The 24,857-nt window shown below is 39.4% G+C and overlaps 2 protein-coding genes across 4 annotated transcripts in view; one reads left to right on the top strand and one right to left on the bottom strand.

Moving 5' to 3' along the window:
• Positions 1-24,857, top strand: part of LOC111599509 — a 76,902-nt gene that overhangs the window by 36,967 nt on the left and 15,078 nt on the right. For all 3 annotated transcript variants that reach the window (XM_023315173.2, XM_023315177.2, XM_023315184.2), the window contains exons 10-20: positions 185-399; positions 465-711; positions 994-1,146; positions 8,280-8,527; positions 8,583-9,038; positions 13,067-13,267; positions 13,995-14,615; positions 17,135-17,316; positions 17,390-17,716; positions 17,814-18,153; positions 18,218-18,372. In XM_023315173.2, coding sequence (XP_023170941.2) covers positions 185-399; positions 465-711; positions 994-1,146; positions 8,280-8,527; positions 8,583-9,038; positions 13,067-13,267; positions 13,995-14,615; positions 17,135-17,316; positions 17,390-17,716; positions 17,814-18,153; positions 18,218-18,372 — 3,145 coding nt within the window. The remainder of the gene's footprint in view (positions 1-184; positions 400-464; positions 712-993; positions 1,147-8,279; positions 8,528-8,582; positions 9,039-13,066; positions 13,268-13,994; positions 14,616-17,134; positions 17,317-17,389; positions 17,717-17,813; positions 18,154-18,217; positions 18,373-24,857) is intronic.
• LOC111599537 (probable tubulin polyglutamylase TTLL1) lies at positions 9,295-11,291 on the bottom strand. The gene has a single exon (XM_023315196.2). It carries the CDS (start codon positions 10,904-10,906, stop codon positions 9,410-9,412), a length of 1,497 nt encoding a protein of 498 aa, XP_023170964.2. The 5' UTR covers positions 10,907-11,291; the 3' UTR covers positions 9,295-9,409.

Below are 24,857 nucleotides of genomic sequence, written 5' to 3' on the forward strand. Positions count from 1 at the left end.
CCCTCAAATCCCATTCAAAGTGGACTCGTCAAATTGCCGTCAGTCCTGTCGACAATGCATGCAAATGTATGCTAGGCTAGCTTTTTTCAGTTTTCTTTTTTATTTTTGGTTTTTTTTTGGTAATATATTTGCCCCATTTTTTTTGCTCGGACTTCTCTAACCCGTTACGCGGCTATGCTCGCAGAGGCGCTTGCCCGTGCTCCGTCAACAAGACGTGCGTGGACCCGAATCAATCATGCAACTGCGATGTGAAGGAGAACAAATGGAATTCGGATGAGGGCTACTACCAGGAACCGCACAGTTTGGGCATCACCAACATGTATTTCCTGCAGCAGAAAGACCTCGACGACGAGGCCCAGGGCCGCATCACGCTGGGTCCACTCGAATGCGTGGAGACAAGTGAGTTGCTGGCCACAGCCGGATAATGCCTATGCTCTGACCCTCTCTCTCGCTCTTGCACACAGATACCCAAAAGTATGTGGTCACCTTTACCACATCACAGTCGTATATTGAGGTGCCCGGCTGGCGCAAGGGCGATATTGCCTTCTCATTCCGCACCACAGGCGAGAAGGCCATTCTGCTGTTCCAACCGCCCATTCGGGCGCATTATCCTTCGTTCATGGTGGCCCTGACTGGCGACTACCAGCTAACGTTCAATTTTACGCTAAGCACGGGCACCACACGGGAGCTGGTGATTAACTCGCATCGCAGGTAAGTCGCTCGAAGAGATCGGCTCTATAACTGATTGACTCTCTGACTGATGGATTGACTGATGATCGATGATAAGCTCATAGCTCCATAGATTGGCTCACTTCTTCCAAGTTCAAGCTTGTCTCTCGGACTCTTCATTAACGTTTATCAATCAATTTTTAAACTTGAAAAACTTATTAGATTTCTCACATAAAATAAAGTAATTTAGCTAAGACTCTTGCTCCTCTGCCTCTTCTAGTTATTAGCCAAAGTCAATGATATATCTATTTGGATTGCTTTCAGGTTAAATGGCGGCGAATGGCATAAAATATGGATAGACTATAATCAATATCATGTGCGCTTCATGATAAACACCGATTACCAGATGCTCGACCTGCTGCCCGAGGAGGAATTTGGACCGTTCGAGGGCAGCATGTACATCGGTGGCGCCACATTGTGAGTATAGCCTTTGATATAGTATGCCGAAGAGTGCGGGGCTTTAAATGTAATCAGCTCCGGAATGGGCCACTCGCATTCCCAATCGTTTTTATTGCTGCTTGCAACGCAGCAGCAGCAGCTGTAATAATAACCGCAGTACAAAAACTCGCGAATGCGCTCGAATGGTCACCATTTGCTTCACATTGGCCATTGCCCATTGGCCATTGCGGTCTGTGCAATTTATTGCGGCAATTACGTTTTAATTATAAACGCGCGACTAAATGGACAAAACCAGCTACCCGACAACCCAGTCGGGTCATCAAAGACACTCAAAGGCAGCCACAGTCTAGCCCAAGGGACAGCTAACTGTCTGGCTCTCGAGCTTGAAACAACCAAGACTTAGTTGAGGGCGTGGCTAGCAATTAGACTGGCAACTAGTTGATTATGCTTTAGTATAAATACTTTCAAGCTGAAAAATTAGAAATATTATATTGAGTAGGAAAATTGCATTATCACTTTTGGAATCGGTTCTTAATGCAAGTGCAGGACTTTTAAGTGAGCTTAAGCAGCTTAAGCTACGAAAAAGCTTATAATTTATATATGTATATAAGCATATTATATAATCATTAATCAAAACATTTTGAATTCTGTAATTCACTTGCTGCTGCTGTTGCTAAGGCAACTTGGCGCTGGCAAAACATAGATGGAAGCTGTGGATGCTGTTTTTATCCGCAAAGTACTCGCTTCAAAAGAATTGCCATAATTAAATTAACTTCCCGCTGGAAATTCATTTCAAAGTCATTATCAATAATCAAGCTAGGGCCAGGGCCGGGGCCAGCAGGGCGTGTGGCGCCCACAACTCGCCCGCTCGGTTTTTTATCCCCATTTTGAGTAGCGACGCGTTTTCCCCCTTTGGCAGTTTGGCGCACTTAAAACGTGCTTATGCTTGATTGGCATAATTTATAAAGTTTTTTTTTTTGCGGGCAAACACACGCACACCACACACACACACACACACATAGAGTGACAGACAGTTGTGCACACTCATAGATAGAATGTAGCGAGAGGAAGGAAATTTTTTGGTCTGAAATACTTAACATTTCGAGTATGTGTGTGCGAGTGTGTCTGTTTAATTATTAAAAATGTGCAAAATAAAATTTAAAAAAAAAAAAGAAGAAAGTTGGAAATGAGATATATAATAAGCAGAAAATGTGTACACATTTGCACTTAACCTCAAACCCACGAGAGCCACCGACCCGGGAACCATTCATAAAATTTCGATGAGCGGTAAACACGCAGAGTAATTAACGGTAAAGTGCTGCGCTTTATATAGACCCCGCCGACACAACCAAGCCCAATAACCCAATCGGGAGTCGAGCCGAGCCGAGCTCCTTTCAGTTGGCCAATTATGGAGTTCAATTTATTTATCCAAAAGTAAAAAGAAATACAGAGAAATGGCTACAGCAAAAAACACACGAGAATTACAAGCCCGACTACATGGAATACAAAGAAAAAAAGAAGTGGCGGCAAGTGCGCTTAAACGACTCGACTATGACATACTCTGCATAAGGTTGAAGGCTTCAAAAAATATTTTAAAAATTATAGAAAATTTCTATATAATTAAAATTATAAAATATATAATGTAAAGAAGACATTTTATAGTAACTGGACTTGAACATACCCTGTAGATGCTTTAAGACTTAAGGCTATTAGATGTAGTATAAATATATTGGATATAAAATATTCTAAAACATAAACAGTCTATATAATTGGCATTTAAAAACTAAATATTTCTAGCTTTGCAAACAGAAACTAAAAAAATTCATAAACGATTTTAAATGCTCATGCAAAATGCATATAAAAAAATCAAATTAAAAAAATAAACGGTTTTAATAAAGAGTATTTGCGTTTCTATAGCAAAAGAAAAACAAAACCAAATTTGCAAAAATCTACATAAATATTTAAAGCAACGTCAACTAGAGTACAAAATACAGAGCAGGCAAGCAAATAGCTAAATTGTTGAATAAACTCTGGGAACGTTTGTCAACGCGCTGTTTACAGGGTATGCAAATATTGATGTACTTGAGTCGTATAAGGCCAACGACAAGGTTGCTGCCGCTGCTGCTGCTGCTGCTGCTGTGAGCGGTCTGCAGGGTAAGCCATTAAGCGGAATCAGTGCGAGCTCATAAATAAATGAGTTAATCAACATATTGACGCAGACAGGATGAGACTTTACCTTAATGCAGCGGGACACATTAAAGTTGGGAGAGAGACAGCGAAAGGCGGAGGCAGATAAAGAGAGTGAGAGCCAACTGATGGGTTTTCAATTAATCCCTTGTGAGACAGACTCTGCTCAATATGATGTATAACAATTTACAGGAAAACAGCTTTATTGATCTTATTACGGCGATGCCTTTTCAACTAATTAATTAAGTAGAGGTTGCACTTAAGTGCCCCAAGGTAAAGAATATTACATATACAAGAATATTATAGATAAAAAGTGAAATTCAAAATGTATTTGCTTATCAAAGTCAATTCCTTATCTCAATTCTGATCTTGTTTTAATCAGTTGTATCAGCGCTTAATAACTTATAAAATTTCTATCGTCCACTCTTATATTAACTTCGTTTTTATATTTACATAAAACGTCACGTTCCATTCCACTTCGCCAGAAAATGCGAACAAAAATTTATAGACCCCATCCGCTAGTATTTCCGGTATATTTCCTTTGTCGCAATTACACATATCGAATGTATACAAGTTCCTTGGCCAGGGTAGCAATAGATTTCCCTCGAACTCGGGCAGATTCGTACAATCTCTGCCATTAGCCAATGCGATATCTTCGTAATAACTTTTCACAGTTATGAAAGCTGTCTTTGGTACGGCAAAGGGCAATTGCCTGAAGTCTCTTTCGGTGCCACTGGGACTCTGGTAAATAAGCAACTCAATCTGATTTACAGTATTAGAATCCTACACTTTTGATAGATATTCCTATACTACCATTGTTGTATTGTCCACATCGTATTGCCAGTCCACGGTGCCCGAGACGCCAAGGCGGTGTCGACCCACTCGCTCGATACGCAAATCCGGCTTCAACTTAGTCTCATCGTCGCTGTACGATCTTACGTGCAACAGTTCATAAGTCCAATGTCGCAGCACGAGTATCCTGATCAGATGCACAGTTGAAATTTACTTGCTGCACATGCTCACCTTGCACTCACAGCTGCCAAGGACAGTCAACAGCAGCAGCAGCAGCAGCAGCAGGCAATTATTTCTAACCCACAGCTCGAATATCATTTTACACGTTCAATTTGCTGCTCATGGACTGTGCTTATATAGCACCTGTGCCGCTCAGCTTATCTCCGCTCTAATAATACCTTTCCATAATAAGGTTTTCACACGCCAACAACATGTTCCAATATGAACAACATAAAAAGATAGTTTAATTGTCGCAGCCAATAGAAAATTGTTCATTAAAGTGCATGTAACAGGGGGCAAGGGGCGAGATCGATGCCATGAAGTCTACATTTATTCTTAAACATCAACTAATTTGGCCTTGTCTAGCTGACTTGACTATTTCTATGGCACGCACAGACCAAACTTGTTCTAAATAATCTAAATTTTAATATCTTTATGTACAAATAGTCTATTTTGAGACTTGCTTACAAGAGTATATTGGCTTAGCATATAATATAGCCATCTGCAGTGTTAAGGCTTTGGCCTCTTTAAGCTTTGAACAGGCAACAGAAATCATTAAACTACTTGTTGTTTAAGCTTTAATAAAACAATTTACTTGCCAAAATGTTAGCCGACTACAATGAGAAGGCTCGCTAATGATGGCTGTAATCGGCTGTTTTTTTTTGCTTTTGGACAGCGATGCCGCATGTCATGTTATTTAGAAACAGCAGCAGCAAGAACCGCTAGTGTCCTGTTGATCATTTGCATGGCCATCGATTATGCGACGGATGCAGCCAGATGCCGATGCCGATGCCGATGCCGATGCCATTGCCAGAATGCAGACAACTGGCGTGCCAAATATGCGAATTATTTGGCCCCAAACAGCAGGCAACGGGACAACCGGACAGGCGGCGGTTGCCATTGGGAAAATTGTGTCACTGTCCGATTTCTGTCCCTTCTGTCCGCACGGTGCCCGCCGCTTGGTGTCGTCTGTCGTGTGTGTTTGGCGTGTGTGTCGCAGCGCAGCCATGAATGAATGAAAAGTGCTTAATTGCTTGTGACGGTGTTAAATAAATTCTTAATTGCTTCGCACTTTGCGCGTTTGCAACGTTAATAGGATTTCCGCCTGCACATAGCTGCGCTATGCTCACACTCTCCCTCTCCCTTTCACTCTATAGGCTGTCAAATTTCTTTCATTTTATTGCCGTTAATTTTGTGCAATCTCGTTTTTATTTCACCCATTTTTTGGCCGCCAGCCAGCGTGCAAATCCTTTTAGCCAAGTGTCAGCCAGTCACACGGCACATCATTTGCAAGGCAAAACGCTAAATTTCATTTTACAGCCACCCTCAAGCGCGCTGCACGCGTCGTATGCGCAATGCCTGTCTGCCTGCTGTTGACGTTGAGAGCTCAAAAGTGTGCAACACACACAAAAAATATATAAAAAAAAGCAAAAAAAAAAGAAACAGAAACAACTACAGCAAAATTAACATGTGCCACATGCACACATGTAGCATGCCGCACATGCTACAGAAAAACTAATGACTTAATAGCTCGGCCCAGCTTAAAAGCTGCTGATTGCAATTAGGCAAAGGACCCGCTACGGCCCAAGGACTCTTGCCGTTTATTGCCTGCCGGCCAATTCGTTTGGCATCATTCAATAAGTTTTAGCGCTTAAAGAACAATTACACAACTTAGCAAACAATTACAGGCAAAAGCGGCGACAAAGTGAAAAGAAATCGCAACAAAAATGAAAATAAAAGTGGGATTGAGTGGGTGAAGTGTGCATGGTGATTGACTGCCAAATACCCTGTAAAGAACTGTGAAATATAGCAGCTTTTGTTATGCTTTGTTGTGTTTTTTTTTTTTTATTATTAATATATATTAATATTTATTTATTTAAAACGTGTTGTTATAGGCGCTTAAATGTTTGACAAAGTATTTAGACTTGGGAATATATGAAATTTGAATGATATATAAAACGCTATATGCCATGTATATATATATAGATCATTATAGCATTTGCTTGTATCTTTCATGGTTTAATACATCTCGCCTCTTTGATGTATACATGAGTGTCGATACTCCATGTATGCACACAACTGAAGCTTACTCTTACTCCTTTTTACTCTTAATTAAAAAAATGGAATTTTTTCAGTAACTAAGTTTCTAGTTAACATAATAATCGTGAGTTACTTGTTTGCCTAACTTATATAAGAAGTGTTCTTAGATTTCTTTTTACGTATACTACAATTATTCTGTGGGTCTATTCTTGAAACTGTCAACAAGAAGGCAGTTCAGGATATTATAATTTGAAAAAAATTACAAATCATTCCTACAAATGAGATTCATTGCTGATTCACATACTTAAGCCAATAACCAGATAGCCAAGTGCCAAGTATCAAGTGTGCCTTGTCCTTTTCAAGAATCCTTCTGTGCCCTTGCTAAATAGCCCTTTACACATCTCACTTTGCTGGGTATACGAAAGTTGAGAAGAAAAAACCCCAATGCGAGTTGAAAGTTGAAAGTTGGGAATTTCTTTTATTTAAAACAAGAATTTTAATTTTACTTAGAGCTTTGAGCGCAGACAACATTCAGCGAGGGCGTCTGCGACTGCGGCGACTTCTAATGAAATTTACATAATTTAGAAAGACATTTTTTGAGCAACTTTTCACTGTTGTTGTTGTTGCTGCTGCTGCTGCGTTGGAGTTGCCGCCGAACGCGTATAAACAAGACATTTCCGCCACTTTAATTTTCAAAAGCTTACACTTGAGATTTTATTGGCCAATTCATTGTTGGCTACGAAAAGGGGAAAGCAAAACGCTGCAGCAAGAAAATCAAGGGTAAGGATTCGGTGCGCAAAAAAAAACGTAAGCTGAAAGCGAACGAAACTTGCAAATTGCTGAACGCTAAAAAATGAGTAAAAGGAGAGGGAGAGAGTAGAGAGAGAGGGAGCAAGAAGTGTGCTGGAAAACGGTCAAGAAATTAAAGCAAAGTTTAGATGCCCTATCTAGAGTTAAAAGTATTAAATTAAATGTGAAAAAGTCAAACTAAAGATATGAAAACAAATATTAAGAGGGAATAGATATAAGCTAAATTAGTAAAGAGTATTAAGTGAAACGTAAAGTTTAACTAGAAATGCCTTATTAAAATAGATTCAAATAAATTAAAAAAAAAAATAAAAAAAAAAAAAACAAAAAATAAACAAAAATTCAACTAGAATATTACAACTAGAATTTGGCTAAAATAAATTTAGCATATTTTATACTCAAAAATGCTGCATAATTCAAATCATTAACTTTCAAAATTTCAATGAGTAAAGAAAGAAAAGTGCAACTAAAAAGTCTAACTAGAAATTAATTTAACTAACCATATTTCCTATTAAAAAGTTTCATAAATTATGAGCAAATCTTTAACTAAGTTAGAAAAAAATTGAAATAGAAAAATTGCAATGGTAAAAACTCGTTTGAAGCTTCTAGAGTTCTGTAATTCACATCTTAATAAGAAGTAAATATTAAAATATACAAATCTTAATAAAGTTATAGTCTATTAATATACTCAAAAGCTCAAACGGCTATCAACTTTCCCTTTTCAAGCGCATTTGCAGCAGTTAAGAAGAAAATAAATTGACTCAAAAAGTCGCATAAACCAGCAATGGATGAATAAAGTTGTAGACGTTTGGGTAGGGAAAAATCTCTCGGCCCAAAGGCTGTCCGTTGCGTCCGCATCGATTTGCCCAAAACGTGGAAAATTGTGAAAAGCCAAAGGCGTCGCGACAACGTCAACATGAAGCAGCAGCAGCAGTTCCACAATTCATTTGCATAAAGTCGGCGCAAAGTTGCGAACAGGTGGAAAAGCGTCACGAGAATATATTTGTTTGCGCTTTGACCAGCTTATTGAATAGTTATGACCAGCTCGCTACTTAATAACACATAATCCTCATTCAATCTGCTTCTGCTTGCTCTCTTTTCGACAGCGACCTGCTGAAGAAGCTGTCTGTGAAGGCGGGCCTCATCGGCTGCTTCCGCGGCCTGGTGGTCAATGGCGAAATACTCGACATCTACAGCTATATGTCTGTGCACCTGTCGGAGATTATCAAGGACTGCAAGCCGTCTTGTGTGCCATCGCCCTGCCGCAATGGCGCTCAGTGCAAGGAGCTGTGGAGCAGCTTCAAGTGTGTCTGCAACAATCCGTGGGCACACATCGGCGAGTTCTGCGAGACAAGTGAGACAGGTTTATATATAAAATGTAACTTTTCGCTAATCTTGAACGCTTGCAGACATCAATGAGAAGGCGCTGACATTTATCAACCGCGAATCGTTTTTAATGCGCAACTATCTGAGTGTCGGAGCCACGCCAGCTATACTGCTGCATGGCATTGAAGGCGAGCGGGAGATGCTGAAGGGCATCTTGAGCCAGAACCTCTTGATCAATCTGCGCACCTACGACACCAACTCCCTGGTGCTATATGCCAACGATCACTACAACAACTTTGTGCACCTCTACATTAGTCAAGCGCGCGAAATTGTCTTCCTCTATAACTATGGCGACGAGATTGTCAATCTAACGCTGCAAGACGAGACACTGATGGGCAACCTGAAGAGCATACAGGTGGCAATTGTGCGCGGCGAACAGGAGACGCGCATGCATGTCAATCAGCGCAGCGTGAGCATCGAGCGGGGCACTTTACTCCTGGATGAGTATGCCAACAAGCCGTGGAGCAATCCAGAGAAGGGTAAGTGCGTGAGCAGGGCAATTGAAGTGCTTAAAAGAATATGAAGCAGATTTCTGATGAGACTAAAGCAGAATATATAAATGACGTACATAGAATACTTTAAAGATTTAAAAACAAAACTAGTTTTAGTTTATGAAATAACAAAAACTTGTACTCCACAGCTTCCTAGGCAAAGCTAGAATACTAAAATATTTCAGCTACAGAATCTGCATAATTATGATATTTTGATCAACTGAAAAAATGCTTAAAGTAAACGTTTATTAGACGGAACACCAACTTCTTTTCGGACTCAATGAAAACAATGACAAGCAGCTATTGCGCTCCACTCACATTTGAACCAAGCGACGGAGCTCGGCTCGCGGTTACCTTCGTCACTTCCAGCGGCTGCCGAGCCTTGAGGACTTGGCGTGCGAGGAGCTGTTGCTGTTATTCTGCGCTTCGTCATGAGCGGCCAGCTCCTCGTCGATGAGCAGCTCAAAGTTGCCCATGGCATCCGTAGTGGGCATCTTATTCCAGCGCACATCGGGCACACCGTCCGGTGGCAGCACCACCGATAATATATTATCAATGAGTTTGTATTTGAGTATGCGATCGTTGACCGTGGTGGATGTGAGCGAGGGCGAGGCATTCACCTCCACTAGCCAGGGCTTCAGTGCGTTGTCGATGATTATATCGTAGCCATAGCACTCGAAGCAGTGTCGGTCGCTGGCCATGACCGGCGCCACGGCGCGCAGCGAATGCACAATCAGCCAGGAGATGGCGCCGAATAGACGATCCGTCACCTCCTTGCCGCGTGTGCCCTCCAAATAGAGCGCCAAATTCTGAACGGACCATTTGCCGCCGTGCAACGTGTTGTACTCCCCGCCGTGTTTCTGTACGCTCACATTGGTCAGGTGGACGTACATGTTGTCCAGCTCCGTGACGCTCGTGTCGTATTTAACGGTGCAAAAGCGACAAAAGCCCAGCTTGAAGAGATAAGCCTTTAACGGACGGAACGAGGCGACGAGCACATAGAGGCGCAAATCGAACTTCTTGCCACCGATCAGCAAGGGATTATCTATATAGCGCGAGATGACATACGATTCCTTGGCGATTTGTGGATGGAAGGGTCCTTTGGCCTCTCTCGACCATTTCTTGAGCTTGCTCAGCTTGTTGATGAGAAAGATGCCAGCACCTTGCGATTTGCCACACGGCTTCATTATCCAAGTGCTCAGGGGAAACTTGCGATATTCCTCGACGAACATATTGTAGTCAGCGGGCAGCACAAAAGTCGTGGGCACAAAGTCCAAATAGAGATAGCGCGTGCCGCTCGAGTTGTTCGATTCGGTTTTCTCGGCCAACGGATTGCCGTCCCGCTCGAGATCCTTGCGATAGCGTTTGATGTTCTTCACCAGCAAGTCCTTGCGCGACAGCTCGTAGTGATTGGGAAAGTGATTGATGATCTGATTGTCGTGCATGCGATATCCACTGTCGACGCTGAAGATGTTCCGGCACGTCTGCACGCCGGCCCAATAGAAATGCCAGTCGTCGTCGCCGCTCACCTGATTCCAGCCGCGCTTCTCGAAATTGTTAACCAACACCGATTTGTCCAGATCCGTGCAGAAGCCAATTTTCATACGTTCATGGCACTGGCCACCACCAGCGACGCCAGACGCATTGCTGTTCGCATTATTTGAGCCCGGCAAACGGCCGTACATGGTGGCAACGCTCTGGTCGATTGTCGGCTGCAGACTGGCAATGCGCTGCGTCCAATCGCCGATGGCGCCACCATAGTAAAGAATTGTGCCTTCATCCCCACCCCCACCACCACCACCGCCAGCCCCAGCGCCGTCAACGCCACGACTACAAACCTTCATAGAGCCCTGCATCGACAGGCGGTTGCCTAGCGTCTAGTCAGGGATTGTTTGGTTTCGTTTCGTGTCGTTTTAGTTTTTCTTTTTGTTTTTCTTTTGGTTATTGAACCAACAAAGCCTTTGCCACTGTCGTCCTGTTGCTGCCTTCTCTTTAGCACTAGCTGCTTGCCCGACAGCGACTGCCTGCTAACCGCCTCACCTACTCCTGTGCGCGTTTTTTATGCGCCGTCAAGCGCAGCATGAAAATTTTCAAATAGTTTAGCAAGTAAAGTTGCAAAAATGCCAAAAATTTACACACGCACACAGAGACAGGGGCACACACTCATACAGTGAAAAACCGTGCACTGCGATCACCAAATTATATGCACTTGAAATGTTTCCTTTTTTATTATAAGCTCGATAAAACAGACGAAAAATAAAATGAAAAATCAAGCAAAAAATCTGAAATATATATATAAAAAAAACTAGCTGTATGAAAGCAATTGAAATGGTAAAACTTTTCACTATGGCATAAAAAACATGCAGCTGCTTTATAGTTGTTCGAAATTTGTGAGCGGCATATGTTAATAAAACTAAAACTAAAACTAAAACTGAAACTAAGGCTAAAACTGTAGCTGCAGCTGAATCTGAATCTGAATTGTTGATGCGGAAAACGTTTTGAAAATGCATAAAACAACATGCACACACACACAGTCTGCTATCCATTGGATTAGCTTTTAATAAACATTGAATGTCAATTAGATTTAAATCATTTTCTATATTTCACGAGCCGGTTCAGTTTGCTGTTTACAAACGTCTAAACAAAACATGAAATTTGAACTAGAACAAGAAACTGCAATGGGATGCTAACGACTGCTTAATACTCGTTGGCAGTCTAAACCTCAAAACTGTGAAAATTACGGTGTATGATCGGCTTGGCCATGGCCAAAAGGCGTCGTCATAGATTAGATGCATTGATAAAGAACGTCAACAGTTGATCAATTGAATCGAAGGCTTAAGCTTCTGGCTTGAAAGCTTTAGAAGATATAGATGTTTGCGATTTAGATATAGATATATCCGCTATATATGCTTTTGATCTTGGGTTGCAATTTGAAGACTCTAGCAGAAAACCTCTCATACTCTATCAGACTCAATCATACTCATAATATCCATCATACTCTATCAGTTGAGCATATCCACGAGTATATAAGCCAAATATCATGTGTCTAGCTGCTCAAAACCAATATGCCCTATCACTTCGTGCATGAGTACAAAGATTTAGTTCATCAAATATGAATAAGGTTTCATATGTAGCATAAATGCAGAGCAAAAACTTTTAGCAAAAAATTTGCTGCTGTCCAAAATGTCGATTGAATTTGATGGCGCTGCACAAAGACAATGAAATCTAGTTTGAAGTCAAGTTAAAATTGAACAATGCAGTAGATTTTACTTATAATTAGCAACGAACAGTGCGAATTGGATATGTAAATGGAAATGTCGAATGCTAATTTTGGATATCAGTTAAACACTTATTGCTACAATGTATTGAAGCTTATTGAAATTAATGCTTAACACTTCACTCAAAATATAGTCATTCAAATACAATTCTAAATTAGCTGTAAATTAAACTAAATGCAATAGGCAAATTATTTTATAGCCAAACAATAACTGCAACAATTCATATTGTGTTGAACAGCACTTAAAGAGCGGCTTTAATTAATACAGCCAGACGGGCAGAATGTTGCACTCTGGTCAAATAGCATCTCGAATTTGGCAAATTTACGAGAGTTTTGCCAAAATGGTAAATCAATCAATCAGCAGCTACAATGGCTGGCAACGGGCTCGATGCCAAAAATCAATCATAATTAGCACAGGTCGAAAATTGCACATGTGAATATGCTCGACTATTTGGGCAATTGCAAACCGAAAGTAAGACATAAGCACTTATGTAATTAAATGCGTTAACTGACATTATAGCCACAGCTACGACTATGGTTGGGCCAGCAGTCAAACATTTCAATTAGACAAACTTAAGCTGCGAAATGCCGACAGAATCTGAAATGCCACAGAAATGAACGGTCATTTCCGCAAATACGATTCGATTTGCGGCCTGGCCCTGGCCCTGGCCCTGGACCGTTCCCATTTACAGTGTACTGTACTGGCTAGCTAGCTCATTTTGATTTTGTTTATTTGCAGAGGTGCTGTCGCCCCATCGACCGCCCGCACCGCCTACGGAGTACTTCCAATTCCATGTCGGTGGCTACGATCCGGCAAATTTGCTGCGACCAAATGTGGATGCACCAGCACTCGAGGGCTATATCGGCTGTGTGCGCGGCCTCAAAATTGGCGCCCAGTTGATCGACTTGGCGGAAATCAATGAAAGGAATATAGCGCCCAGTAAGTACCGAGTATAAATCAATTTTCACTGAGTGCAATTTTGCGGGCCAAGGCAGCACACACACACACACACACAACCGCATACAGCCCAAATCCATTTTGGGCTGCCATTTAGCCCCACTTCTATCCACTTTGTGCAACTTAATATGCAGGCAATTTCCGTAGAGTGCTGCGCCTGTTAAGCTGAGGCCAGGCTCCACTTGGTGTGCCAAGATTAATGCCAATGCGATAGGCCAAATGCCGCTGGCTACACGGCGTATGATTTATGTGACCACACAAACACACACACACACACACACGCCGCGGAAATTGTGTGCCGACATTGATACGTTTAAGTAACTGGCTGAGGGTAGCCACAAAACCAAGAAACTATTTATTACCACGTGCTCTCTCTCTCCCGCTCTCTCTCTCTCTATGTATAATGCTCTCTTGCTAATACATATATTAATCAAAGTACGCCGACTAACTGATTGATGATCGGCACACAACTCAGTTAGCCTGGCTAACTGAGGAATAAACCACGAACAGCCGAACATACTTGAGACTTGTGAATCTTTCAATATGGATCTCGTTCTAGAACTCTTCTAACTGCCAGACAGGCTGATGACAGCTTCCTTTGATACATATAACCAACTAATTGGCTGATTAATTGTTCACCTTACATCTTCCATCTTCAGATCTGCCAACTAAGAAACAATCCTTTAAATTATTTCCTCTACTTCCACAGCTCTGGATGGCGTCCTGCCCAATTGCCAGATCAAGTGCGATGCAGAGCCCTGCAAGAATGGCGGCATTTGCAAGGAGCACTTTGCCGAACAGCTGTCCACCTGCGACTGCGAGCACACCAGCTTCCTGGGCGAGTTCTGTTCGGTGGAAAAGGGCGCCGATTTCAGTGGCGAGTCCACGCTGCAGCGCAAATTCGAGCTGCCCAGCACGGGCAGCGTTAACTATGTGCGTCTGCAGCTGGCCTTCTCGTCGTTCGATTTGCGACGTGCCAATCGCATTATGCTGCTGCTGCAGACAGCTGCGGAGCGCAGCTATTATCTGCTGCTGGCCATCACATCGGATGGCTACCTGCAGTTCGAGGAGGATCGCGAACATGGCCAAACAGTGGGCGCACGCATCGATCGGAATTTCCTGAACAGCGCTCGCCACTCGGTCTACTACGAACGCAATGGCACCCAAGCGCTGCTCTACATTGATCGCGAACAGGTGCCGCTAACGGCCTTTGCTGCACGCGCGCTCACCAGCAGTCCGGACGAGGGCGCAAATCGGGCACAGATCGGCGGCATCAACACCACGGATTCACGCTTTGCCATCTTTAAGAGCTACAGCGGTTGCCTGTCAAGTGAGTAGATGGAGAAGGGGTTGTTAAACGAGTTCCATGGGGTGCCCTTTGTGGCCAATGTCAAGTCAGAGTCAGGAGTCATAAATTTGAGCGCGCTTTGCCATTAATTATATCCTGTAAACAGAGCAAGTGTATTGGGGTATGATGTGCCAGCTAAAGAGAAATGATTGAAGAATGGCCTAAGCTGCCTATCGATTCATCCCTGTCGCTCTATCGATATAAAGCATTTAATAATATATTAGTAGAAGACACACATAGAGGATATGTTGTAGCCTTTCTCAGCAAGGCAATTCTCTTTGATTTTTTTCGAGACATACTCAAATTTTTGCTGTTGTTGTTGCTGCTATGCGGTCTCATCAAGCGCCACGCCCAGCGGCTGCAGCGAGTTACTGCAAGTTTATGAACAGAAACAGGAGCTGTACGAAAGGCAGGAACGCATCGGGGGCTCAACTGCAGCACTTTGTTGACCAAAAATTAAATTTATTCGCTGCCATAAAAAGTCATTTCCGTGGCCGTTGCCATAAATTTTGTCAGTTTTTGCGCTCAAGATTTACTGTGGCTCATATTTAAATTGTTGCTGCTGCTGTTGCTGCTTTCACAACAGGCAACCGCAGCGGCCAGCACTTTGATTAAAATGCTCAGCTCTTGCCCTCTCTCGCAGCCTCTCAACTAGCTAGCCGGCTGTTAGTTTAACGCTAACCACGCCTCCTTCTCCCACACATACGTGCAGCTCATGCAAGCACATGCTGCAGCCGTTAAACGTGCCCCATTAAAGCGCCATCGATGCGCGTTAGTTTGCCAATGGCCATAAACAGGGCCCGCAACGCCCACCCGCCCAGCACACTGTTAGCCAAAATTCAGATTGCAAAACTTTGCCCTTCAATACCTGCTCAAATGTTCCCAACATCAATTCAAACAAAATTTATGAAAATCAAAAAACCAAAAATGGAAAAAACTCTTTTATAGTGAAATTAAATTACTATTGAAATGAAAAATAATTTTCAATTAATGAAAACATTGCGTATTCAAATTGAAAGCCAACAAGACATAATGTGGTATTATGTTTCATAATAGGCAGCGCATTAAATAACATATTTAATTGTTTGATTTATTTATATTTGGAATAATACAAATTTCATTTCTGTTCAGCATGGCATTAAAATCTCTTTCAATCAGTAAATTTATGGTTTAATTATATTATATATAAATTAAATATGATTATTTTGCGCTTTGAATGGGTATTTCCATGCTGTCAAAATCGAATATTTCTCAAAAATTATATTCTTAATATGTAATGGCAGATGAATATAGTTAAAATGATCACCAAAGGCAATTGAAACACTTATTTCTAATTCATTTTCTATTCAAGTTTTTCTGCAAGCTTTCAAATTTAATCTAAAAATAATTAAATATATATTTTATAAATATATATAAATATATATATATATACATATATATGGCCAAGATTTGATCAATGCAAAAGTCTTTTAAAAATAAAAATGTACAAAAAATAAAATAAATTTTTAGCCCTACATAAGTTAGGGTATAAAGCCTTCGACAGTCTAGCAGAAACAAATGGATTTTTTCTTTAATATTCTTCATTATCATGGTATCATATGATTCAGTTCAAATGAACATATACAATGGTGTTCATAAAAATAAAAGTGCTACACTAAACAAAATATAAACCAAATGAAGTGGGACTTTTTCCATTGATAAATAAAATTATGTACACTGTGAGCTTAGAATAGGTATACAAAAGAAATTGCGAATAAAAAACCCAGTACTTTCGTTCAGAATTCATCCGCTGTTCATAGAAATAGTAGTGCTTAATGTAAAAAATCGAAAAATTAAATTATAAAAAAAGAATTAATTATAAAAAAATTAAATTATTAAAAAATTTAAATAAATATATTATATTTTACTGATTAAAATTTATTGAAATAGAAAAAAACATTTCTTAATTTTAGTTTTAGCATTGAAAAGAGAATTTTAGGTGACCGCTACTATTTTCATGAGCACAACTGTACTTAAATATATATTTATATATTTATATTTATTTTGCTGCAATGCAAATAATTTAATGTTGAACCGCAGCAAACAAATTTATGAAGTAGATAGCAAATTATGATTTATTATTTATGATATTAAAGTAGATGCTTTAACTTAATGCACGAGTAAACGTAAGCTTGCTAGTTAAACAATTTTGTAGAGCAGTGTAAACACACTCACATACACATTCGCACACGCACACATCTAGCACTTAAGTTTGGGTATTAAAAATTTTATTGCTAATTTCGAGCAGGCATTAAACATGCACGAATGGTCACAGCCCCCACTTGAACTTTGACCTAATACGACGGACAGTCCAACTTCGAAATCCGATTCGGTACGCCGTCCCTCTCTCTCTCTAACTCCAACTTGGACTTCGACTTGAAACGCATTTGCATTTCAATTAGAATTAATGACCTATACTAATGAAAATTTCAAACGATATATACGTATATATATATTCGCAGACATCTATATACAGGTGAATGGGCACGTTATGAAGCCACTTGAGGAATATATGCTGTTTACCAAATCTGGCGCCGACAACATAACCGTCATTAATCCGCAGGGCCTACGCAGCGCTCAATGCAATGCCAAATTCGATGTGAGCGAACAGCCCACCCAGGAGCCGATGGTCAACGTGAGCATGGTAAGTGGGAAGGGGCAACGGCAGGGTAAGGAGTCGAGCCTAATGACTGCGCGCCATTCCCCTTGATCCGCAGATACCAGAGCCTTGGGTCGAGGAGCCGCCGCAACGTGTACCCTATATTTCGACATTCGTTTATGATGTCGACAAAAAGGAGGACTCCACCCAGGTGCTGTTCATAACGCTGACCAGCGTGTTTGTCATCATTGTTGTGTGCTGCCTGCTTGAGGTATACCGCAGCCATTTGGCCTACAAGAAGCGCATCGAGCGCGAAACGGACGAGGACATTATTTGGTCCAAGGAGCAGGCAACCAAAATGCACGAATCGCCAGGTGTCAAAGGCGGTGCTGCAGCAGCGGCCATGAAAGCAGGCAACACGCTGCCACCATATAGCTATAAGGCGGTAAGTGCAACATGCTGTAGCATGTAACAATGTGTGTGTGTGTGTGTGTGTGTGCTACATAATGAGATTTATATGCAACTGCCTTTGTCTGCTGCAGCTGCCGCAGGAGGATAAAAAGCCGGGCAATGGTGCGCCTTTGGTAGGCATCTTGAAGAATGGGAATGCGCCTCCAGCCACACCCACAGCGGTGGCAACAAAGAATGGCGACATTGCAGCCCGCATCGATGAGGTGGAGGAGGAGGACGAAGAGGAGGAGGCAGAAGAGCAGCAGTTGGAGATGGCGGAGCAGCCAGCTGAAGAGCAAAAGGAACTACAGGAAGCACAACAGCTGCTTAACCTTGCAACGGATGTGGATGCGGATGCGGCAGCGACAGCGGCTGCGGCTGCAGCTGCGGCTGCTACTGCGGCTATAGCTGCCACTCCGGCCACCACAAATGGTGCGTCATGTAAATTTTTACTTTTTTAAAAAGCCATGCAAAATATGACATTACAACATTGCAGTTGACGAGCCAACAGAAACGCCAGGAATGCAAAATGGTCAGGCGGATGCCGCGGAATCCACTTCAGCAGCAGCAACAGCTACAACAACAGCAACACCGACAACAACAGCAACAGCAACGCCAACAACAACGAATACAACGACAACGACTTTGCCGGTAAGCCAAAACTTAAACAAATTGGCGCCCCTCGTCACAATTAGTGAGACGAGCTTGCATGAGCTGTAAACGGAGCCAAGCATCCCACCTCCCAGCCACGCCCATGTACATAACACACACACACGCCATACAACAACAACAACAACAACAGCATGTCATATAACATAATGCATACAAACCAAAATGCGACTTTTATGGAACAGAAAGCATGGCAAAATTATATTTTTGTGCTCTGCCTGAACGTAGATATGTTAAGATAGACAAAAACTTTGCTTCGGCTTGCCGAAACTCAAATGCCTCTGCAGATATATAATATAATCAGAATAAAAAATTATTTAAAAAAATCAAAAATGATTATAGTTTGGGAATTTTATTGATAGATAATTTCAAATAAAATTTGGATTTGATTTGTGAATGATTTAAATAGAGTTTTATACATGAATTAAGTAGTTGATTGATTTAATAGAAAACCTTAGCATATATTATGTCTTCAGGAAACAATCCGATATGCCAAGATTTTTAACTCAACTATTGAGCAGTCAATCATATAGACTGCAGTTGATAGATGCATGAAAATGTATACAAAAAAATATTTACACAAAATGCTGTGTCCTGCAGAGATGTTAAGAATCGTTTTGAAGAACGCGATTAAAATATTAAACAAAAATAATTTTAAATACAAAAATATTATTATAAATATTTTCAACTATCAATTATAAATGCTATGATAAAACCTCTTTTTGTGCTTACAAATTCTGAGCTCTGTTTAAATAACTAAAAAAAATTTCGAAAATTTCTGGATTTCAGCAAAGTATCAGATTATATCAGCTATATATATTCATTATTTTATGAATAGCATTGCCATTGAAGCGTTTAATAAAGATTTCTTAAAGACAGTTCTAATGTAGATACTTAAACTATTTTGGCTTTTGACAAGCTTCAACTATTACATGATCAATAACTCGCTTAATCAGAACTCTCTTAACTGCTCTGGGCAAGTTTGTATATGATAGAGTGACATAGAACAAGCTCGTTTATTAAAGATAATATTCAAAATAGCAACAAACATCTGCAAGGGCATTCCAAAATTGTGTGTTACTTCTAAGATTCTATCATAAATATTATTTATAGACAATATTAAAACCATATTCATAATTCAATTATCATAAACTAGCTTAAAATATATTATCAAACCCTTTTTTGCTTGACTTTAATATCCCTACTATACACATATATAAATCATACAATATCTAGTCCATAGATTACTTTAATTATCTATCTAATTACTACATTAATATTTTTTGAGACATGCCAAATCACTTTTGCCCAGCATGAACATCGATCATAAATTATTATAATTTAGCTTTTATGATGATAAATCCGATTTCCGGCTTAATTTATTGACGCTCAGTAAAATGTTGTTAAGAATTATATACAAATATATATATCAGGATTAGTGGCAGCTTATAAAGTGCGGGCCACACCAAATCTGCCCTAATCTTGTGTATATAATCAAATTAAGTATGTGCGTGTGTGTGGGTGTGTTAAACAACTTGCGTGAATATGGTAATTGAATTGATTTTAATTGAACATCGACAAATAAATACGTAAACAATACAAATTAAATTTAAATCAAACTTTTCTTCGCTATTCACTTTTATTTATGTTTCCAGCAAACTTGTCGAGCAGCATTTTAACATTGTTTATCTTTTGTAAGAGCCAGTGACCGACTAGCAAATACCCTTTATATATAATTATCAATGACAATGATAAATTAGTCTCTGATTAACGTTGAATGTTGTTTACCTATATAATCTTGCTTGAATATCTTTTCTTATCTTATCTTTTTTCCACAATTTTTAAAAATATTCAAGTTTTTAAGACTTGATTATTTATATTGAATTTTATTTATTGCAATATTATTAACAATTTATTTTTATTTTTTTTACTCAAAAATTTATTGAATATTTCAAATATTTTTACATAACCTGGAACCTGGGAATTTTTTTTATCTAATTAAATATATTTCTTATATTTTTTATGTTCTGAACTTGCATAAGTAATTTTATTTCTCTAGCTCTTCTAATCTCTGAGTTCTTATAGACTATCAAAGGTTATATGTGCATAGTCACACTATATTCCACTACCAATTTATAAGCTACACTAAATAAATTCTTCAGATAACAGTTTATATAAAAGGATTCTTTGAATATGTATAAAATATCAGATTATTTTATAAATATTTAATACAATATTTTATCTTATATCACTAGCTCTTCGAATCCCTTAACTAATTGAGTCAGTTGGACAAAATATATTTGCATATCTACTCTATCTGCACTTCAACTCTATCTTCCGTCTGCATTCATTAGAGTTCGCGTTTCGAGCTCTTTATTGGGTATCCATGCAGCCAATGGTATTACGATTTATTTTAATAATCGTAATTTAATGCCGCTCTGTGTATTTATGCGTGTTGTTTTAATTGTTGTTGATTTAAAATTGATATAAAAAGTGCGCTTATTATGCGATTGCTTAATTAAAATCAACTGAAAATCAATCGCATACCCATTCACACGCCCTCCCTTTGCCATGTGACAAAGAAATTCTTTGGGTTGAGGATTTTTTGCAGCAATTGTTTTGAATGCAAGGCGAAAAATCAGATTGCTGTTAAAATGCTTTGCACGTTTAATTAAATATGAATTATTTAATAAGCAAAATAATGAAAATAATGCACAAGCCATGCAACTATTGTTCGCTCAATAAAATTCGAACGTTTAATTTAATAGCATTTTGTTACCAAATACATAATTAATTTCCACTTTGTGATCATATTTGAACGGCGAATACGCAAAAGTTTTTAAGCTTCTCGGCTCTTGCTGCATTTACATTCAGTTTTTGCCAAATTCTTTTGCCTTTGCTTTTGTGGTTTAGACAGTTGCTTTGGCCACTTCGTGCACTGCTTATGCCTGCAGCCAGCCACCCACGCTGCCAAGTGTGTGTGTGTGTGTGCAGAATAGTCTGAAATGTTATTTAATAGAAAAAGCGCAGCACAAAAGACGAAGCTGCACAGTGGGCTGAGGAGCTTGTAAAAATCTGGAAAAATTCAAAGAAGCTTGAAAAGGAGAAAAACTTGATGGCAATTAATTTAAAAAAACAGTTAAAAATTTCCAGCTTTGTGTTTTGCTTAACAAGTCTTTTCCTTTGAGTACTAAGCCAAGCTTAAGGCTTTGTCAGGCTTACAATAGACTAAAGCAGCTATGCCTAAATTTCTGTATTAAACATCGATTCATTAGCTTTTCCGACAAATAAATTTCGATGTCGATATAAATATATTTTTTAGCTTTGATTATTTTATTTTATTTTATTTTATTTTATTTTAGCTTTGATTATGTTCTTTTAATGCAGATTCTTATCAACTTTAGAAAGTAAACAATTTTTATGTCAATATTCATCATACTTTTTCTAGAGTCTTCTTTTGTATATGTAATTTTCTTTGAAGCGTCACTTCTATTTCTTCTTCTCCACTTATTTTCCTTTTCATTTATAACAATAAAAATGTAATTTCGGTCCACAGTGCCTATTTAACTTTCACCACACTCAATGCCCACGCAAAGCCACGTAAATTGAACTGCATTCGTGGAGCTTATTGCAATTGCTCCTTTTGTTGCAGAAGACATTTGCAAAATTAATATGCGTTGAGGCGAAACTAGCAAACTGAAAAAAAATATATATATAAAAATTGTACACAAAAAGCAAGCCAAACAAAGGACAGAGAACAGACAAAGCCGCAGCTAAGACCAAAATAACAAGTATTGCAGCTGAACGGACGGCCACAAATTTATGCAATATTATTTCGATTTGGAAGTTAGTTTCATGTGGAGCACAAATACCTGCCATATCGTCCCATGTTGCATGATTTATATATAGAAATCGAGACAAAAAGCAACTTGAGCCGAGCAAATGCTTGCCAATGTGGCAGAACTTGAAACTTTGCAAGCGACTTTACAGCACGAACCGAAAAAACAACTTTAGGCGAATCTCTTGCCATCTCCTGCCTGAAATCTAAAAGCAAAATATTGAACTTATTGGCTTTTATATAGCTCGTAGCGTCAAAAGTGTCTGTAGAAAGTTTTTTTTTATATGGAAGTGGTCGGTTGGAGGGCGGGGCGGGGTCTACTTTTGAGCTTACTTAGCATGTACTTTTCGCAGAGTTGAACTTAAGCTGCAGCCAAATTGAATTTTGTGACTAGTCGTCGCAATCTCGAATCTCGCATTGCAAATCTTCGAAGCTGCAGTTCTCTTGCGAGCGGCATTCGAATCTGGCATAGTCATGACATTTGCCAGGTTTAACTATTGTCTAGCTGTGCGAGACTATCAGCTGCTCTATGCAACAATTTGGTTTCAACTTTCTTTAATTTGCATTTGGTTTGCGTTTAGCTTAGTGTAGCTACCCTATGCCTCTGACTACAGAGTATTGTGCCTTGGCAAAACTTGTTCGGGCAAAGTGCGTGCGCCATTGTCTAGGCAGCACTGTACTGCAGCTCGACCCCTAGCAACTCACTGCCATTTTATATGCTCCTCCATTTCCGCCTGACTTGCGGCGTTTGGCGTCGACGCTGCCTTCTTCCTGCCTGATTGCAAGGCAACCGAAATTGAAGCGCATCCCCGAAAAGTTTCCATTTTCCCCACAGCAAATCAAAAAGTTTCGCTTACAGCTGCCAGCTAGGACGACGACTCGCTCGGGGTGTGTTTTTTGAGCAGCTTTTGTTTAACCAAAGAAAAAGTGCAAGTGCGGGTGCAGTTACTGCTGCTGATGCTACTGCTGCTGCTGCATGTATGCCTAGTTTCTTTTGATGCCAAAATGTTTTGTGGCACGGCTTCTTTGCATTTTCTTGCTACTGCTGCCGCTGCTGCTGCTACTGCTGTTCATTTGGCTTGGCCACAAACGCAGCACGCACTTAACTTTGCCAGTTTGCCGCAATGCTGCGGTGAAACTCATTACGAGCTTAGAATGCAAATACAAAAAACCTCAAGCAGAAACACACAGCAGCACACACACACACACACTTGTGTGCTGTTTGCAACTTTTCTATAAATCTTAATGAAGGCAAAAAGTCTAGCTAATGATGTGTAAATTAAAACAGCAGCCCACAGTTTTATAAACAAATACACCCAAACAAACACAAACAGAATGCGGGCAAACGCGGCGTATGCGCAATCCGACCACATTTCATTGGCAAATCAATTTGATATCGATTCACAGCTGCAAAAGCTGTACAAAAACTTCTAATTGCTGATGCTTGTGTGTAAAAAAGGCGAAGCAAAACTGAAGTGCAAAAAGAAAGTGAACTTAATTTTAAAACAATATTTGCCTAGCAACATTGAGCTTCGACTTGGCTTAAATGTGCAGAGCTTTGTGCTTTCATTTGATATATATATAATATATAATTTTGGGATTCAATGCTTCTTAGCATTATTTCAAATTTTATTCATATGTGGAATGCATTTAATGGCTCTTTATATATTCAATTTAAGCTACAGAAAAGAGCTGAATGAGGTCGTTACTCGATTAGTTTGAATGCTGTAAAGCAAATATTTCTAATTCTTTGCAAATTCAATTATATTAATGGATTTTATGCTGCAATGTAGTATTCAATAAATTTTATAGAATAGTTTGTTTAATTGAATAGTGAAATTTAAATATTTGAAAAGTAAAGGCTGTTTGCTTAGAAGGCTAACAGCTTTTAATTGGCATCACAGCTTCATTTGACCATCCATTTAACAACTGATAGTTGCTTTTTGTTGAGTTTAGCTTGACATTTTTTATATATAACATAAATATATAGTTGTTGACTAGCAAAGCTCCCTGCTGATAATAGAGAAGTGAGCTATGCAGACAACCTGCTCACATTTTGTGAGCTAGACTTTATTGACTTGTTGATCCCTAATAATCAAAAAATCCAAGGCAATTATTATATATATAGTAGCTCAATTTAATTAACCCAAGCTATATACATTTACTTATTTAAGCCGATCGAGTAGGTAAATACAAATACATAGAAAGCTGCTGCTATGCACTTCAAATTGAACCATTCCAAATGGGATCCATAAAATTTAAGACTTGGATTGCATAGAGAAAGAAAATTACTAATATATATATATACATATATATATATATATATATGCATATATATATATATATATATATATATATATATATATATATATATATATATATATATATATATAAATATATATATATATAATATATATATTTGATATATTTTCCTAGCCAACAAATAAAAACTCTTTTTCAACTAAAAATAAACCTAAATAAAGCACACTTTATAACCCACTGCAATTGCCAATTAACTGTTTCATTAACATCTGTGAGGATTCTATAAAAAATCATCAAATTAGCTAAGAGCTAGATCCTTTAGCAGGTTCTACGTATGCGTCTGGCATGGCAGTAACAATGCTAGCCA

Source organism: Drosophila hydei, unplaced genomic scaffold (assembly GCF_003285905.1).
Source record: "Drosophila hydei strain 15085-1641.00,03,60 unplaced genomic scaffold, DhydRS2 tig00000283-arrow-arrow-pilon, whole genome shotgun sequence".
Lineage (NCBI taxonomy): Eukaryota > Metazoa > Arthropoda > Insecta > Diptera > Drosophilidae > Drosophila > Drosophila hydei.